Source organism: Nothobranchius furzeri, chromosome 5, assembly GCF_043380555.1.
Source record: "Nothobranchius furzeri strain GRZ-AD chromosome 5, NfurGRZ-RIMD1, whole genome shotgun sequence".
NCBI classification, from domain to species: Eukaryota; Metazoa; Chordata; class Actinopteri; order Cyprinodontiformes; family Nothobranchiidae; genus Nothobranchius; species Nothobranchius furzeri.
In genome coordinates this window covers 54,145,304-54,163,720 of record NC_091745.1, presented here as the reverse complement: position 1 = coordinate 54,163,720, position 18,417 = coordinate 54,145,304, and the positions used below count along the sequence as shown (strand labels likewise).

Genomic DNA, 18,417 nt, shown 5'->3' with positions numbered 1-18,417 from the left:
GGACGAGCCACAAACGGCACTCGCTGATGTAGCAGCATCCACCAGGATACGTCACAGTGAATTATAAACCGTTAACAGTATCGCCATGCTGTTGGGGCCAATAGAGCGTGTCTGATCCTTTGGCTGGAAGCTGAGGATGTGTCATAGTGCAACATAATGGATTTCCCAAATATTTCCTTTCATTTTTTGTAAATCACACAGTTGTAGTGAGAAGTGAGACAAGGATGCAACAGTTTCAGAGTTTAGCCACATATATTCAAGCCACAGACAATAAAGGAAGGCGTTATCATACAGTCACATGAAATGCAGATTTAATAAAACACAATGCACACATATGCAGTCCTATGACCATACAATTGCTGGAGCCTAATTAGAAAACAAGAATGCACCAAAAGCATAGTTCATTATCTTTTTTTCCTCTTTAAAGCATCAAAATCAGTAGATGAGGTCAAATGAATGCAACAGGCTACAACAATTGTATGACAGACATAACCTTTATCTGCATGGTACAGATACAAACTGTTATAAGGAAGACAGAGAAAATCTCAGCATAACAATAACAGTATGAGGCCAAAAAATTGTCACTGAACAAAAAAGTACAAAACAGATTTAATAAATAAATCAAATATATACCATATGAATGAAATAGCTATGAGGTGGCTAAGTTTATTATTGTTTTTTTTTAATCCGTAGCTTGTATTAAAACAATAATTTTGATTTCTAAAACATTTAGAACGGTGAACGACTCAGTACTGAAAATACAGTAATAGGCTTTTATAATTAGATCAACTATGTACACAAGTCTGTTTTCATGCTAGTTGAACAACTAAACTTCTTTTCTCGTAAATCGACACTATACAGTTACAGCATTAAGCGGTCTGAACGTAAACAGTTTGTGCTGAGAATAAAATACTTTGCAACTATGCATGTTAATCTCTTTAATATTACTCTGAAAATGTACAGAACATAAAGGCCACACATGGGAACGCTCCGTCTCCACTTGGAGGGAAGGTGAGGGTAGCTGTGACATAAATATATAAACAGAAAAACAGTCTCTTTAGTTTAAGTTGCCATTTTCTTGTCCATCGGCACTGTTTTGCTTCATCTGAGCCTTCTCTACTTCCTTATCCTTGAGCATGTTCTCACCCTTTCCTGGGTTGTTCAGCTTCCCAGACTTCCTCACCTTTCTTCTGTCTTGGTCCTGACTCTCCCGCCTCCGCGTTACCTCTGAATGCCCCTCTGTCTTCTATCACCCTGTATGGTTAATGGTGTTAATGACGGAAAAATGAGTTCAGTTAACTGTAAAGGTCCATGAGGCGAAGGGCTGGACTTGGGGGAGCAGAGTCACCTGGCTGTGGAAGCTGTGGGAGGCAGGTGTTGGTATCTCGCTGAATGCGGCACATATTTCATCGAGGGACGGATAAATGAGGCCTGGCTGTGTCCCGGTGAGCAGAGAGAAGGATGGTGGGGGAGGCCAGGGAGGCAGGAGGGGTGATGGTGATGGTAGTGGGGTTTGTGACAGTCATCAGTCAGATTATTGGTGCAGCAGCAGCTAGCAGCTTTGCATTTGTTGTTTATTTTTTCTTCACTGGGTAGTTTGAGTCATTACTGGCTGGAGCGTGCAGAGGCCAAGTGGTCGCTGTGCTGGTTCTGGGCCCGTAACCGCAGCCTCTCCTTGTTCTTCTTCTTTGGCTCTTTGGATCGATGCTTCCCTGAACCACCTGAATGAAAAGAGAAAGATTACATTACAAATCATAGCTGTGTGAGTCATATAGTTCCTGTGTCGAAGTTGTTCTGCTCTTCTATGTAACACGGTCTGTTTTGTTACTCAGCTATGGAATCAGAACCCTGAAGTTTTCATTAGTAAGTTACTTTCCAGGAACTGTTGCTCTCATCCCTACATGCATTCTTCCCACAGCTTTAACCTGTTTCACTTCTGTCCAAAGAACCTGGACTCGACTGATTTTCCTCTATAATCATGTCGCCACTTGTGATGAAGTTATAAATGATCAGCTTTCCTACTTTTCAGTGAAAGACGGTTTCAACTTGCATTCTGAAACTGGTGCTTAATCGCAGAAGCTTGGCAGTGGTGATAAATACTGGTCCTTAGGTGTCACTATCCTTCATGTTCTAATTGTTTTGCTGCTTAGACACATGATTTGAATCAGTGTGAGGAACTAGCTCCTGCAGAACCTGACGATAAGCTGAACAGGTCATTTAACAGCTGAATCCGGTATGCTGTTCCGGGTTATCTGGGTTTGGGTCACAGGGGTGGCAGTCCCAGCAGAGAGACCCACGCTGCCCTCTACCCAGAGACCTCCACCAGCTCCACTAGCAGGACCCCAAAGTGTTCCCTAACCAGAGTGGAGATATAATCCCTCCAGCATGTCCTGGGTCGACCTGGGGGCCTCTTACCAGTAGGAAGAGATCAAAACGCCTCCCCTAGGGGGCGTCCAGGCGTCAATCGGACCAAATGAACCACCTCAGCTTGGTCCTCTTGATGTGGAATGATTCTACTCCGAGTCTCACCCTGACATCTAAGATCCTCACCCTCTTCTCTAAGACTGAGTCCGACTGCTTGTATTCTCGGTTTGGGTATGTTGGAGCAGGAAAACAACTAAAACAAGTTTTGTGTTTTGGCGGCAACGCTCACAAATAAACGTTACTTTAAAGAAATGTCTGTTCAGCCCCCAAATTTCCCTGACACGGGAAAAGAAAGGAAAGAAAAGTGTGGGGTGTTGCATAACTTTCTCTTTAAGTCGGAAGGGCCCCCTGCCCAAGGTTAATCCATCCCAGGTTTTCCCTGGAATGGGCACAGCATGCTGGGAGGTGACTTCCTGCCCCCATGGAAGCTTGTGCGGTGGAGGCTCAGCATCCATGGCTCTCTGCGACAGCGAAAACTTCGGCTACCAAACCACAAGGCAATGATCTGGCTGCCAAGGCCACAAATAAGATAACGAGGTGTGTGTGTGTGAGATGAATGTGAGCGAGAGGGGTGAGGGTGAGGGAATTTGAGGGAAAAGAAAATCTAATGGGGGGGAAAAGTGGAGTAAGGCTTGGATGATGAGACGCTATCTTGGTTCTGATCTGGAGCACAAAGAAACAACCACGCCATGGTTCGCTGAAGGGGAAACACAGGAAAGTGCTGAAAACAACATTTTGGGCTTTCATCACAACACTTGTTCAAGCTGGAGGTTTTGCTTCACACAGAATAAGTAACGGTGTGAGAAATGTGGCCTTATGTCTAATTGCCTTCTCATATGGCCCCTGATCCACCTCTAGAAGACGTGTCCCATTCTGAGGACTGCCCTGTGAGGTGGATTTGAAAATATTCACCCTTCGAGCAGACACACATGCGAAAGTCCGATATTACTTTGCTAATTGGGTCTCCGAGCTATTTCCTGTAATTAATCTAATCTTGTTCTTTGTGAGTTACCAATCTGAACCGGGGCAAAAACATAACGTTTGTGGTCAAAACCGTTTGACAAACATCTTTCACATCTCTTCCATCAAACTCTCACGTCTTTTTCGTTGCAGGAGGACTTTATTAACTCGCCCTGCTGATTCCACTTTAGATTCTCCAGCATGAATTACTGTACATTACTGTTTATTAAAGCAAATGAAGGCATTCCCCTGGAAGGCATTTGGCCTGTAGGTTGGTTTTCCTAATAGCTCAGTAAAGATGTAATTTTCATTCAGAACAGTGTTGCTAGGTGCACGATAAACATCGCTTTGAGTGCATTCGGCTCAACAGGAATTATATTTGATGGCAATAAAGTACGCATTAAAACGCCCTCTGTAGCGGGCAAAGCACTCGTGGGCTGTTTCTTTGACGCATGTCGGCCATTTAAAGTGATAAAACCGGCATTTACAGCAGTCGTTTAAAAATTAAACATGTGAGGGTGAAGTTATCCTGGACGGGCTGGAGGATGTTTAAGAAAAAGCCTTTCAAACTAATTTGTGTGCTGCTATTAGCTGAAGCTGTGGTAAGCAAACGAGTCGCCATGTTTAATTCTAATCGTTAAAAAACTATTAGACGTGTTTTTGTTGAGCAGGAGCTTTCTGCTCGTCTTTTACTATAAAATGACATAAAAATGGATCCGTAAAGGTGAACTTGTGCTATAATAGGTGTCCAGAAGGTTTAACCAGAGGATGGCAAAACCTTCACCACTATCTCCTCATGGAGAACACTCCTGATTTGAAATGTGCACCTAAAAGCGGCTCATTCCTTCTTCTGTCTGAAATGATTAGAAAAATGTGACTTGAAACCACATTGAACCACTTGTAGACTTTTGTCAGGTTTGCTTTAATCTTTTGTTTTTGTCTTAAACCAGCTAAATGTATCAGGATTAGTACTTTCTTCACAGGGTTTCTGCATCAAACACACACACAAACACACACACACACACACACACACACACACACACACACACACATCTTCTGTCCTCTGATGGAATTATTTCACTATAGTTGTTATATTGGTGTACATAGCTCAATTTAAAACATTATTAACAGATTTCAGACTTTAAATGGTCAAACTGAATATAAAAAAAGTTACAAATGTTAAAGGAGCCACGTTTGAACTGGTATAATGTAACAAGACTCACTTTTAATTATTTGCACTCATGAATCTGAAACCAGCTGTTTTCTTGAACAGTTGTCAAATAGGTGTAACGTGTGTAAATCCAGATCCAGATGAGTATTTGGGCCTTCCTGCTATGTGACACCTAAAACTCCACGACATGTAACTGCTTCATTTAGAAGCTTCTAACTTTTAGCTGTATTAATGGTTGTTTTTACATGTTTTAACTCTGTGATGCTTTTTGCTGCTCATCTTGACCAGGTCTCCCTTGAAAAAGAAAGTTTTATTCTCAATGGGATTTTCCTCCTGGTTAAATAAACAGCAAATGAAAAAAATATATATATACTGTATATATAAATATATATATATATATATATATATATATATATATATATATAACAGGGGATCTGCTGCATTCAGATAGTCAATGACATGCAAAAACACTGATGTGGGTTATATGTAGGGTATAGTGTGAGTGATGAGTCCAGGGTTCAACCCGTCTCCTGATTCATGTCTCATTTTATCACACAGAGTTTGAAACTTTATTCATAGTCAGAGTTTATTCACTTAGATAATTATTTGTAAAGAAAGATGTATTTTTTAATCTCTTTATTGTTATTTACCCATATTATTAGATGTTGACTCTCTGGTCAGTTCAGGTTTATTCTTCCTCCTGCATCGACTTCGTATTAAAAATTGTTCTGCCTACTCCAAATATGTTAACACAATATTTCCAGCAGAGACAGATTTCTTTACATTTATTTAAAGCATCACTGATATAGATCAAGCCTTGGGTCAAAGGTCTCAAACTAATTGATGCCACTTCATAAAAAGCCCCTCAGCAGTGATTTAGGCTCATTTTTCATGTCCCAGTCTCAACAGTGACAGCTAGAGGGCACCCAATCCCCGTGTACACCCCGTCCTGCACCCGAGGATCCATCGTATCTATCTACCCTGTGAACTCCTCTTTGGCCTCTCCTCTGGGCACTAAATGCTCCTGACACTGAGCTTTCATCATCTCATATTTACAACCGATGTAATCACTTAAGCTGATTACCAGAGTTCACGGGGGAAACGGTTTAATTTCCCCTAATTGCTTTCAGAACCAAGAACAAATTCATAAATCTCAAACATGTAGAGATAATTTCATCTTGGAAGGTTCAACGGGGTCCAGATCCCTTTCCATCTTTGTTTTGTGTTGCAACTGGCACTGCAGCGATGGAATCAAAGGATTGTGGCTTTTGTAAGTAAATCACAAGCCCTCTTTATAGGTTCTTTCCGTTCTGCCTGCATTTCCTATCACTACAGTAGACCACAGTTTTACAAATGTTTGGTTGTCCTTCATAGATGTGGTCTTCGTCCTTCTGCTTGACGTTGGTCTGACTTTGAAATGAAAAAAAAATCAAACATACAAAAAAAACTAGAGAGGGAATCAAAATGTTTTGTATTTCTGAATAAGAGGCAGTTCCAGTGGTGGGATGGTTGCTTCCCGCCGTCGTAACGGGCTCCCTTCTAGTGTGTGTGTGTGTGTGTGTGTGGGAAGGGGGGATATGAGATGGAGATGTGTGTCCTTCACGTCAGTCATTACGAGCTCCGGTATCACCCATGAGATCTTGAGAAATACTTACTGTCATTCCCAATCTTTACATTTGCAAACCTCATGTTTTCATAAAAAGGAAGAATGGAACTAGTCTGCACAGACTGTGATGGACGTTCCGCAACATTCTCACAAAGCCACTCGGCTGCTTCCTCTTTCCTTTTTCATCGCTGCTCTGTTTTCCTCATGGTGTCCTTGCGATCCTATTTGATGCTCTCGGCAAAAATTGAGACGTGTGCTCGCTGAAGATCCAGCTCAGAGTTAAGCATGTAAGATGTATCATACTATTGGGCTTCAACTCTGGAATTATATCTCCTTGAGGAACGCCAACTGATGCACTGAAAGATAATCAGTCAAATCTATATCCAAGGGGGAACGAAGCCAAAGCTCCCTCCATCTGTGTCAAAACTAATATCTTTGCTTTGGAAAAAGGGACCATGTTCAAGACTATGTGTAAGTGTTGGAGTCCCTGGGGGTGGGGCTTATTTTTACTTTGTCACCAATGAGGTTGGTGACGTTTTTTCTGGCTGGTATTCATGCAGCTGTTGAGGATATGTTTAAATCACTGCATTATCACAGAGGGCATGACCCTGAAAGAAAAGAAAACGAGCAAACCTCTGGACCAGACCGAGGGCCTTCATCCACTAACGCTCGGGTGGTGGCGCAGTAATCGAAGGCCTAATCTTATCTCCATTGCTTTGTGGTTTGAGAGAAATCGATGGCTGACCTCGAGAAGGCATTAAGACATACGGTAAATGGGATCGTATATGCTGCTGAAAACGCGCCCTCGCTCTCCTGTTACTCCATCCCTCCACTCCACAGAGACGGTCAATTAATAACTTTCTAAGGACATGAAGGAGACATGGGAGGCAGAGCAGCAACAACAACACACACAAAAACATCCCGACAACTCGTGAAGAGATTCCTGTGCACTGACAGAAGGTGAGGCTGGAACTATTTGGCCTCTTGTCTTTTTCATAAACAGACCAAAGCAGAAGCCATTATTTGTGAGGGGAGGAGAAACCTACTGGCGCCAGTGAGATTTGATTTCAGTGGCAGAAATTGGATTAGCAGCCATTAAGGGCCTCCTCACACATACATTTATAATGCTGTGAAGGGGGAAGGATCTGCAGCCAGCCAATGCTCTCTTTGCTCACGCTGACAACTCCTCTGTCTGGGAAAAGGTTACGGACGCTGACACTGCCCTATAATGCTGCTGAACACAGTTTGCACTTGATTTATAGGTAGAACAGACTAATATGACCTCAAGTGACCCACAGTTTGTTAAGGCGTGGGCTCGAGGTAAGCCAAGCCCTGTAATAATGACTATTAGTTTGCTAGCTGGGGAATGGTGTGGAATTTGACAGAGAAGGAGATGGATCATCATGAAAAAGGACATAAATTTCCAAAGATGCATCAATCTCAACAGATTAAAAGTCTATAGTTTTTGAAAGGAAACCAGTGTGACAGATGCATTGGCAATGGATGCAGGACAATTACTACAAGAACCTCATCTTGCCAACCATCTGACAAGAGGCCTTCTGTACAGCGTCACTTAGCCCTAACAAGGTTACCATGGATGACACTTTTTTCATTCACTCTTTTAGTCTGTTCATTTTTCTCCTTGTGTTTACTGTCACCATGCTGCTGGGCAGGAACGATTTAACACACTCAACTACCAGCTGAAACTCTTCATATCGGGATAAAGCCAGTCCATCGGCTGCAGATTCACCTAAGGACTGAAACAATACAGCTTGGCTCACGGATGCCTGAGAAAGTTGAACATCCGTAATAATCATCTCTATAATCTGTTAAAGTCACCTCTCACTGGGTCTGTGATTATTGGTAGGAAATACTAGATTGTGAGAAAATCTGCACATTTTAAATTAGAATCTCATAATGTGTGAATAGCACATGGGGTATAGGATATAATTGCAGTCATTTTACTGTTTTTGTTGCAATTTAGTCTCAAAAATGTCCTAATTATGTCAAATTTCTTCTCAAATTGGTCACCAGCCCCTCCCAAAGTGGTCTCACGTTTTTTTGCTAATCTGAAACAGAAATGAGAAGAAACCGAGAAGCGTTTGAGATGCTTTCCAGATGCAAGCAACGAGTCTGACTAGTTTGACAGATTGTTTTTAATGTACATTTTAACATGCTTAAAATACAAACATGACAACAAGGCTCTGGTTTGTGATGATTGAGATCCATCATGAATCATCATCATTTTGGAAACTCTTTTTGTGAATGCTGTCAGCAATCGCCAGATCAAACAATAAAGTTGGCTTTTTATAGCCGTCATAACTGACTGAGACGTTGTACAACAGAGGTGCCACACGCCAATAGGCAAGGCAGGCAATTGCTTGGGGCCCCCAGGCCACAAGGGAGCCCCCAGAGAGCTGACAAACAGCGTGAAACAGTGAAAAGCTGCCACTTGACAACCCTTTTGACCATCTCAAACTCCCTGACAGGCCCCTCCCCCACCTGACTGCCAAGACAGAGACCAAAAGGAGAAAGATGGCAGCATGTATCCAACAGGTCTTTCATATATTTTTATTTCTTAATACCTAGGCCAAGAGGTGTCCCAGTTAAAAATATATTTGTTCATTTATTTTTACTATTAAGTGGTAGACATCTGCACATGTTTTTTTATTTCAGGATGTTTTACACTGCTCTCAGGTTTGATTTCCTGTCTGGCCTGATCTGAACAGCTGAGCTTGATGTGTTCTGGAATTTTAGTGAATAACAGGTTTGAGACGTGACCAGGGTGTCCCCCACCTCTTGCCCAATGACCACTTGAGAGAGACTCCCTCTCCCTGTGGTGACACTGAGGAATAGCAGTTCAGGTGGACGTCACAATGACAGTTATTGTTTAGAATTAGAGGTAATCTATTCTGAAGCTGTTGGAGTAGACCAGTTTCTAAAGAATTCAAAGGTGAACTAATGCATTTTAGTACAAAATAACTATCGCAGTGAAAATTTTGGAATTTGTTTTCTTTTCCCCCAAAATAAACAATTAAAACTTATGATTTTCTACATTAAAGCTACGTTGTGGTGTTTGCAGAGGGTGCTGCAGAAAGTGCACTATGCGGCCCATAGAGGCTCTGCAGTCAGCAAAATGTGCGCTCTAGTGACATTCAAACATATTTCTTATTATTTACCAACTTGTTTACCTTGTTTTTATTATTATTTACAGCAGTGTTCAAGCCAAGTAACAGAAACAGCTGCGTTGGGGTGGAAGTGTTGGAAGAAGAAGCCAGTGATAGTCATCTGGTTAGTAGGGGGACAACGTTGAAGAACCAGATCAATTTGACGGGTGTCTGCCAAAAGTTTGCCCTCTGAGGTTTTCCTGCCCCCCACTCTGGTTCTCAACAAATTTCCTGGAGCTTATGACCAGGCATGTTGTGGGGCAGTGTAGGCCACTTGTGTTGTATGACTCTAGGAAGAACCAGGAGGACAAGCCGCCTCAAAAAAAATGCAGGGATCCAGGCTGGAATTATCAGACTTTCAAGACGTTTCTGAGCACCTTAACTGCCAGAACCATGAGGAGGAGCAGCCTGGGACAGATCCAGAGAACCAGGCAGAAATTAATCTGCCACTGACTCCATTTGCTCTGCAACTTTTATGTTTTATCTCCACAAATAACACAAGCCTGAAGGAGTTCTGCCATGTGGTGGAGTTGCTAATGCTAATGGTTAGCTTCTACTAGCTGAGACATTCTCTGATGTTTCCTGGATGCTAAACCAACAACAGTCTTCCCCTTCGTGAGTCAAGATGGATGAGGCCGAACATTAACAGTGTGACATAGATCTGTCAGGCTTTACTAATCCTAAAGTTTCATCGTCTATTTTCTATCAGAAGCTAATGCAGGAGACAGGTTTAGGAGACTATTTTCATGTTCAGCCTGTATGAAAAACTCAGAGCGACCGATTATTATCAAAAATAATCATTTAAACACATTTTTCAGTGAAGTTGATCTTGAAAGGTGTTTATACCAAACGAAAGGGACAACGCTAATGTGCAAGGAGCATATGTCTTGGCTGAAGACAACTCAACACAGCAACGGTGGCGAGTTTTCTTTATCTGAAGTAGAAGAGCAGCTTGATTATTATTCCTAAATATTTGGTACCAGACACACAGAAAGAAGACATCAGGTCTGCAGGCTTAGATCACATGACGTAATATGGTTTCTGGTTTGTGACATCCTGCCAACTGCTACGATTTCCCCACTTCCTCTTGGAAGACTTTTAGTTTAGCTTTAAAGTGCGTACACACACTGGCGCCCCCCGCAGCAAGAAGACGTAATGTGGATGGAGCCCAGTTGTTTTTGCAACAGTTTAGGTGACTCACTCAATATAAAAACTCAGAATTTAACGTAGTTACTAAAGAATTATACTTGCTTCACATTTGTCAGCTTTGAATTAAGCCGTAATCATTATTGACTTTTCCAGCAAATGGAGGCCTGCCGTATACACGGACACCCCCCCCCCCCCCCCAATGGCTCATTGTGTCATGAGGGTAACATCAGCAGCCAGGCAGCGAACACATCAGCATAGACTGATGCTCCTCTGAAACCGCAAGGCTCAAAGAGAAGAGAGCAGCCCCCTCTGCGGTCTGCTATCTCCCAACTGACTCATCAACACATCTGGGCCTAAGTATACAGAGACTCTCCTGCCCCACGAGCACTCGGGTAAATGAGGGATAATTAGCTTTACTTGACTTTAATGAATGGTTAAATGTTGTGTTTCATTTCTGATGAGACAAATATTACACTTAGACTAGCTGCTAGCGTGGTTCTGGTAGTTACTGTGTTGGTCGTGCATCGATGGGGCACCAGGCGCTGCAGGGAGTAGTTTGACATGTGACCACAGATCAGGAAACGTGCTGTGATATCCAGTAGCAAATTCTTCATCCACGCTGGTAAGTTACTACAGATGTGACTCTGTTTGTCTTTACTCCAGGATAATAACAACCATAACACTCCACTTTAATTTCCATGTCTCCCATAGCAAGATGAGATCTCTATAAAGCCTTTGATCTGTCCTATAATTACCACATGCTGTGATATAAAGCAGGAAACGTCTTGCAGGACCAGGATAGTCATCCCTCTCAGTGTATTGCATTTAGGTGATTACGTTTCTCATTTTGAGGAAAATAAATTTGCATTCTTCAATTTTTGGCAACAACTTACTTCTAAACTTGTGTGTTTTGTCCTTTATTTAGGCTTCCATTTCTTTACACTACAGCTAATTCCTGTGGCTTTATCAAGTTCATTGTATTTGCTAAACCAGTAAGAAGTGCAAGCTAATAAAAACTAACCCTACGAACCTCATTTTAACTAAGTCAAACATTAAGACAATCTACTCTTCACAACCATTCAGGCCCGGTGTTCTCTGTTAACCGAGTGCAGGAGCATGTTCCCTAAGGAAGAGCTTGCCAGTCTCCTGCTCTGTGCAAAATCCAGCCCCTCTTGAAGATTAACCTGCACATTTACAACCACCTTCATGGCAATGGTTCAGGACAGAAAATGCATATTCTACCGTGGAAGTACGTTCTTCACCATGTCATTAAACAAATATTTGTCTCAAGTCATGATCTGCTGGGTGCATTGTTTGTTTGGGGGGGCACTCACCCTCTATAGGGGATTTACCTGGCTCAGTGAACTCCCGTGTTCCTACTTGACCATGAGCAGTTGCATGACAAAGTTATTGAATCACTTCTCACGGCATTAATGCGGCATTATGGCTACTTTTGTAGGATCCATAAATAGAGTTGTTGTGGTCTAATCGGAATGATGGCAGGCTGACATCCAATCCCTTCATAGACTGTGGGATTTTTTTTGCAAAACATTGAGTGCCTTATTGCCCCCAGTTCTTCTGTGCTTACTGCTGCGGACTTAGCATTTTATATGAATCAATGTAACACCACTATCATCAGTTGCTCTATGTACATGTAAATGGCCCACATGATGCCCTTTGAGGACACTTAAAATATTCTGATGTAAGGTTTCTGTAGAAAACTGATGATTAATTACTATTTTACGTGTAGAAAGCTCTAGATTAACCTTAGTTTAGAGAAACAGATAGACACTTGTCAAACAGATACACTCACAGCTAGTCACAGTGCAACCTATGGGTTCACGTCATCATAGAGAAACTAATCTCAATATTCTCATGGAGATTCATATAAACAAAACCTTTACACTGTTGTCAGTTTAGTATTACGAGAAGAAATATTTTAAGATCCCTTTTGGAAACTGAATTGTTAAAACATCAACTCTACTTTCTGATCAAAAGAACGACACATCTAGCTCGTCAAAGGCCAAGACGATAAATGCGATCAGCCAAGTTCCGGTTAACGAATCACTTTTTGCTTATGGGCTTGGCAAGATTAGACAGCTTGATAGTCAGAACAACAGTAAATAAAGTTATCAGACACAAAGAAAAGAGAACAATGCGTTCTCAACAAAATCACCTCTATTTCAGCCATCTCATACGTCGGTCTGAGCCCTTTTCTGTTGTCTAATTCCTGTCTGAGTTGGAGTCTGAATCCACCTGGTCTCTGTGAGTTTGCAGGGCAACAACAGAGTATGAAGGAGGAAATTGTCCAACATGACTCGCTCTTTGCATCTAATTTCTCCAAATGTCCTTTCATGCCCAGTTCCCCCCGGGAAATTCAGGAGGAAATCTCTTGTGGACACGGAGTCCAACTGTCCCAAAACAGGACCATGGGTCCTAACTAGTGAGAAGCCAGCCTAATTCCAATGAGCTCAGATGCAAAAACAGAGACAGGGGCCATTGGGATCACACTGCAATCCCTGTGCAATGTCCTGTCATGAGGGAATCAAGGTTGCCTGGCCCGTTTGTTTTCTTAGATTGTTTTATTAACTCAGTAAGGTAGCTTTGTTTAGACTCCCGTGGTGATCCAATCGACTGCCTATTTTTTGATGAAAATAGTTTATTAGCTGACAGTGGAAGGAAGAGGGTGGGAGGTATATTTGGTGTGTTTGCAGAGATCCTGTTGCAAAGGGACAGAGGTAAAGCCGATTCGGGGAGGGCTTGATCCTCTTTAAAGCCTGCGCTGCATCAAACGCTTGTCAAACATCAGGCAGACAGACAGCTGAGCGGATCTGACGGACATGATCACAGACAGGCGCAGCAAGAGTCAACAGCTCCTCTATCAAGGGACAAGTCATACTCTTGTCAATAATACCCCCTTCAAATCACCAGAACACAAACAGTGGGCTTTGAGGCATATGGCAGACATTTTCTTGTTGTTTTTAGCTGTGTATGATTACAGTGCAATTTCAATGGCCATTTAAAGGTCTCACCTCTCTGAAGAGAGCTTTGTGTACTCCAGAGGGATGGAGCATGTCTCATACGAGAGGGAAATCATATCAAAGGGACACTTAACCTTTCCACCACTAATCTAAAAAAACGATCTCAAGGCCCGTCAGGATCATGCTCCTGAGCCTTGCTACTCAGCGGGAAGTCCCATTTATGCTTGAAGGGGTACGATACGGCATCTGAAACGTCTTGAGTTTCAGGACACTAACCAGTCAATCATGTCCTGAGATTTTCCTTGGAGATGCCTTGCATGCTGTGTTTTAAACAGACAATTTATGAGGAATTTCTGGAATGCCGAAGCAGTCACAATTTGGAAATACATATTAAAATGATGAAGTAACCAGTTTAATGGTGTCTTCACTCTGAGCTCATTCTAGATGATATATACAGAACATGGGAATTAAAAATTGCCATAATATTATTTTTCATGCTATTACTGTGTGAAGGTAACTCGTTTATTTGCTGACATGCGACATAATAATGTGCGCTCTTCAGTGCTTGCCAGGTAGGCTGTTTCCAGCCTTTACTTACCTCTGTAAAGAGGGTGCTTTTATTCAAAAGATCACAACAAAAAAGCACACTCAGAAGCACAACCAGACCAGCAGGCCTGTACTTGCATCTTTGTTATGTCTGCAAGTCTGTTAATTGGGTCCACAGTCGTGCAGCTGGTCATCAGCTTCACTCTGATGACCAGCTGTAATTAAAGGTGTGGGACACTCATTTAATCAATACATGAGCAGTGGTCTCTAGTAGGGATGAATGCCTTGTAAGTTGTACTCTGGTGAAAAAAAGCTCTGGTGCACCAGTTTCAGGACCTAGCAGATTGCCAGATCAGAGGAGAGCATCAGGCAGCAGAATTTGGAGACTTATTTCCTGATTGGATAACAGAAACGCAACTCTACCAGTGACTCAGTTTGCTCTGCATCACTGATGTTTTATTTCCACAAATAACACAAGCCTGGGGGAGTTCTGCTGTGTGGTGGAGTTGCTAATGCTAACAGTTAGCTTCTGCTGGTGGGGACTTTCTCTGCAGTTTTATGGACGCTAAACCAACAACAGCATCCCCCGCCACGAGTCAAGCTAGATGAGTCTATGAATGTTAAGTGACAGTAACTACGTTTACATGCAGCCAATATCCGGGTTGTGATCGGGTTAAGGTTGGTATTCGGGTTTCTGAGTTGATCAGAATAACCCGTTTACAAGCATAAATAGAAAGAGTTACCCCTAACTTGCATAACCCGATTTAAATGCGGACGTTGGGGTAGCGTCAAGACGTATGGACTACGTCCAGACGCAATATGCGTCATTTCCAGTTCTTCTTGTTCCGGTATCTGTGAAAACAACAACATGTTTCCCAGTTTGGAAGAGATAGCGACCGCGTTTGTTTGTGCTTTAGTTTCTTCATCACTCCAAAAGTGTGGTGCTGTGCCGCGACTCGCCATTTTGCTCCCAACTTGTTGTTTACTTCCGGTGTTCTGGCGTATACAAGATGTCTCGCTACTCAAAAGACCAAGATTACTTGCAAACAGAGCATGCGCAGAACACACACTTTGATGGGGATATCCCGATATGCGTTTACACGACCAAACATTCGGGTTAGAAAAGGGTTACCCCAGGTGTAGTAACCGGGTTTTTAAAAACCCGGTTATGAGCATATCTGGGTTTTTGGCGGTGTTTACACGGACCTGCGGAACCGGGTTATTGTGAATATTCAGGTTTTTAAAGGGTTACTGGCTGCATGTAAACGCACTGAGTGTGACGTAGATCTGTCAGATTTTTTAACTTCTAGAGATCCACCGTTTATCAGAAGCTAAAGCAGGAGATTGGTGTAGGAGACTATTTTCATGTTCAGCCTGCAAAAAATAACTCTGAGTGACTGATTATAATCAGAAATTATATTTACAAAATAGTTTTTCAGTGTTCCACAGCTTTAAAAGCAGCAATATCTCTGTAAAGACTTCCATCAGAGATAGAGAAAAGGAAGAAGAGGAGGTGGAAAGAGGAGTTTGTGATGGCTGCACCAGAGCAACTGCTCACCAGATGTTTTCAGCCTGCCCTGTTTGACTCCACGCCTTTTTTTTTCTATCCCATACTAGAAAGACCACTGAAGAGGGAGGACTGAGGTGCCCAAAAAGCCGCATCGAAGTGTACTCGCCTCGCAAACTCATCCTCCGCCGCGGCACACGCATTGTTCTCCCAGCCAAGTGCGGCGATATGTGATACACAAGCAAGAGTGTTTCATTTGAGTACGAGACAGGAAAAGAGAGTGGAAACAGTGCTGGGGAGAAAAGAGAGTAGATAATGTGGTAACTTTGTCTGCTTGTGAGGCCTGTTTAACTATTTGTCGGTGTCTATTACATGTTTCTCACTCCCCGGTTTGGTGGATGTCTGCATGCATGTGCATCCTCATCTGTCTGGCGTGCTGGAGATGTGGATATAAAAGAATCTGTGGCCCCACAGGAGAGATGGAAGCAGCTATGGACTGGAGGTCTGGCAGGCAGAAGGAGGAGGTGCAGTGACTCCTCCCCAACTATCTCTGGTTATTTGAATGTGCGGTGGGAATGTTCGGTACAAGGCTAGGGCTCTTGAGGAGTTAGGACTCACCAGGAGACCAGAAGACGTGATACTTGTGCCATTTTTGGATATTTCTTGATCAGTTTCTCAATTTTTTTTTGCTAATTTTCAGCTTAAAAGGTTTTGGGAGAAATAAACTTAGAATGTCAACGCACTCCCAACGTCCACAGTAATGGCCTAGACTTTAATACCAGTTTACACTTTCATTTTGAAGCTGGTTGTTGAAAGCCTTCCTTCGTTGCAATAAAAAAATACACAATTATTTTGGGTTAAACCTATCCATTCAGTATTGTATAAAGAGGTAAATGGACGTGCACTCCGAGCTGTTTTAACGACACCTCATTTTAACAACAAACCGTGACACTATCACTATAAAGACTAAAAATCCCATTGTGCAACAACTCCATTTAAACGGAGATTCCATTGAAGTTTTTACTTTACGATGCAGACCGTGTCAGAGCCAAAACCCGCCCCCAGCTGGGGAAAGAGCTCCTGTTTGTGGAGCAAAGCAAAACTGACACATTCTTCTCCGGGACAGCACCTCCTCTCCATTCTGTCCTGTTTCATTTTGCTGCCACTTAGCGTGTTTTTGTTTTTTTTAATAGCAGCTGGTACGAGTCGTTATCACACAATAAAAGAAGACCAGGAACGTTTTCAATGTTGTTGGCAAAGTCCCACGTAGAGACACGATTCTTCAGCTAGATAAACATATTTGTGAACTTCAAAAAACATCTTGTCGTGGTCAAACAGACTCAATATCTGAATGTTTTCTAGGAAAACCAGCAGCTCATTTAGGGACCGTAGTAATATGTGAGAGCTTTTCATTTTTAGGGCCAACACATGGTCATATCTAAACTGTATACACAAGTCTACAAACGGTGGTTTCACTACTGAGCGATGAGAAAAAGCCCGTCTCTCTCACCCCTCCTGATTCTCCCTGCTTGGAACACACCAGATGACAATAATGTGGAGTATGGAGCCCTGGTGAGCATGGCTAACCCCTCCCTTTCCACCTCCCTCCACCCCCCATTGGTCTTTGAAAGGCCTCCACATGTTTACGGCTCATGCCTGTGGTATGACGATGGATTCTTCATATAAAGGCCAACAGGATCACGGGGGTGTTTCAGATATTGCTCTCTAAAGACAGTTGCTGACAAAATGACAGCAGTCATATTTATTTTGGTCAGAGAGCAGGGGCACTTAGCGAGAACGTTAATCAGAGACCCCACCCCTGTTTCCCCTGGCTCCCAGCATCATAAACTCCCTTCCACTCCTTGCCAAAATAAGGAATGTTAAAGGGTCAGAGACATCTCAGAAAATAGGGGTAAAAAATTTCTCCTGCAAGTTAAGACTTCTGCAGACTACATAAAAAGTCTCGGTTTAAGATCATTAGCATAAAAACACGAGGCTGTAAAATCAACTTTAGATGGTTATTAAACATAGATGAGGGGATATTTTAAAACTCTGTATCAGGATTAATTATCGCGTGTGGCAGCAGCGGTGATTATCTTTACGACCACGTTGGGCAGGACTTCATTGGTTTAATGAATGATGCAAGCTGGCATGGTGGGTGGTGTTAGCAGGTGAACGTTGCCCAGTCAGGCACCAACCAAGACCTTGTGCCTGAAATGAAGCCATCGGTGCTCTCCAAAGGAGGCAGTGTGCTCCAGAGGCCTTTCTACCAGCTACTGTGTCAGCCCCTACAGAGCAGCCTTATTAAGTGAAGATTAAGCCATGGCTCCATCCATTACAATAGGTTGCAGTGAGGGGCGCAAATAATCACTGTGACAGGTTGGCTGCCAATTAGTGCTCTCCCTCTGTCCTGGGAAAACACTTCCCACTCCACTCCCGCTGGTGGGAAGAACTGATCCGGATTGCCTGTGATATTAGCCAGGCCAGAGATCACTGTTAATCACCACCTGCCATTCCACGGCGACAGAAGCACTGGCTCGACTGCTCAAAAGTCCAGAGCTCATGTAAAGCACTGTTGAGGTGTAAAATGAAGAGAACAGAAAGTTCAAAATGACAGCGTCCATATTTGTTTTGGTTTGAGAGATGGAAGCGATGTCCAGGGAAAAGTACTTTGTCTCAGCTGTTTTGCTGACACAAGAACATGTCCGTTCAGTTAGACTCATGTTGAAAGTGTCACTTTTATTTTATTTTTTTAAGGCCTGACGATGAAAGGAAATGCAGAAATGTGGGTGTCGGATTTCCAAGCCAAGCACAGGCCACCCTCAGAAGTGATCCATGCTACGTGAGTGATTAAATCACTCAGAGGTGAGTGGCATCTTTTGTCAGAGCTTAAAGCCCCTTGGAAC

At 42.8% G+C, this 18,417-nt stretch overlaps 1 protein-coding gene across 1 annotated transcript in view; it reads right to left on the bottom strand.

The window, feature by feature from the left end:
- Window positions 1-233: 233 nt before the first annotated feature.
- Window positions 234-18,417, bottom strand: part of rspo2 (R-spondin 2) — a 79,572-nt gene continuing 61,388 nt past the window's right edge. The window contains exon 5 of the mRNA XM_015949394.3: window positions 234-1,721. Within this exon, the coding sequence (XP_015804880.1) occupies window positions 1,606-1,721 (116 nt within the window). The 3' untranslated portion in view covers window positions 234-1,605. The remainder of the gene's footprint in view (window positions 1,722-18,417) is intronic.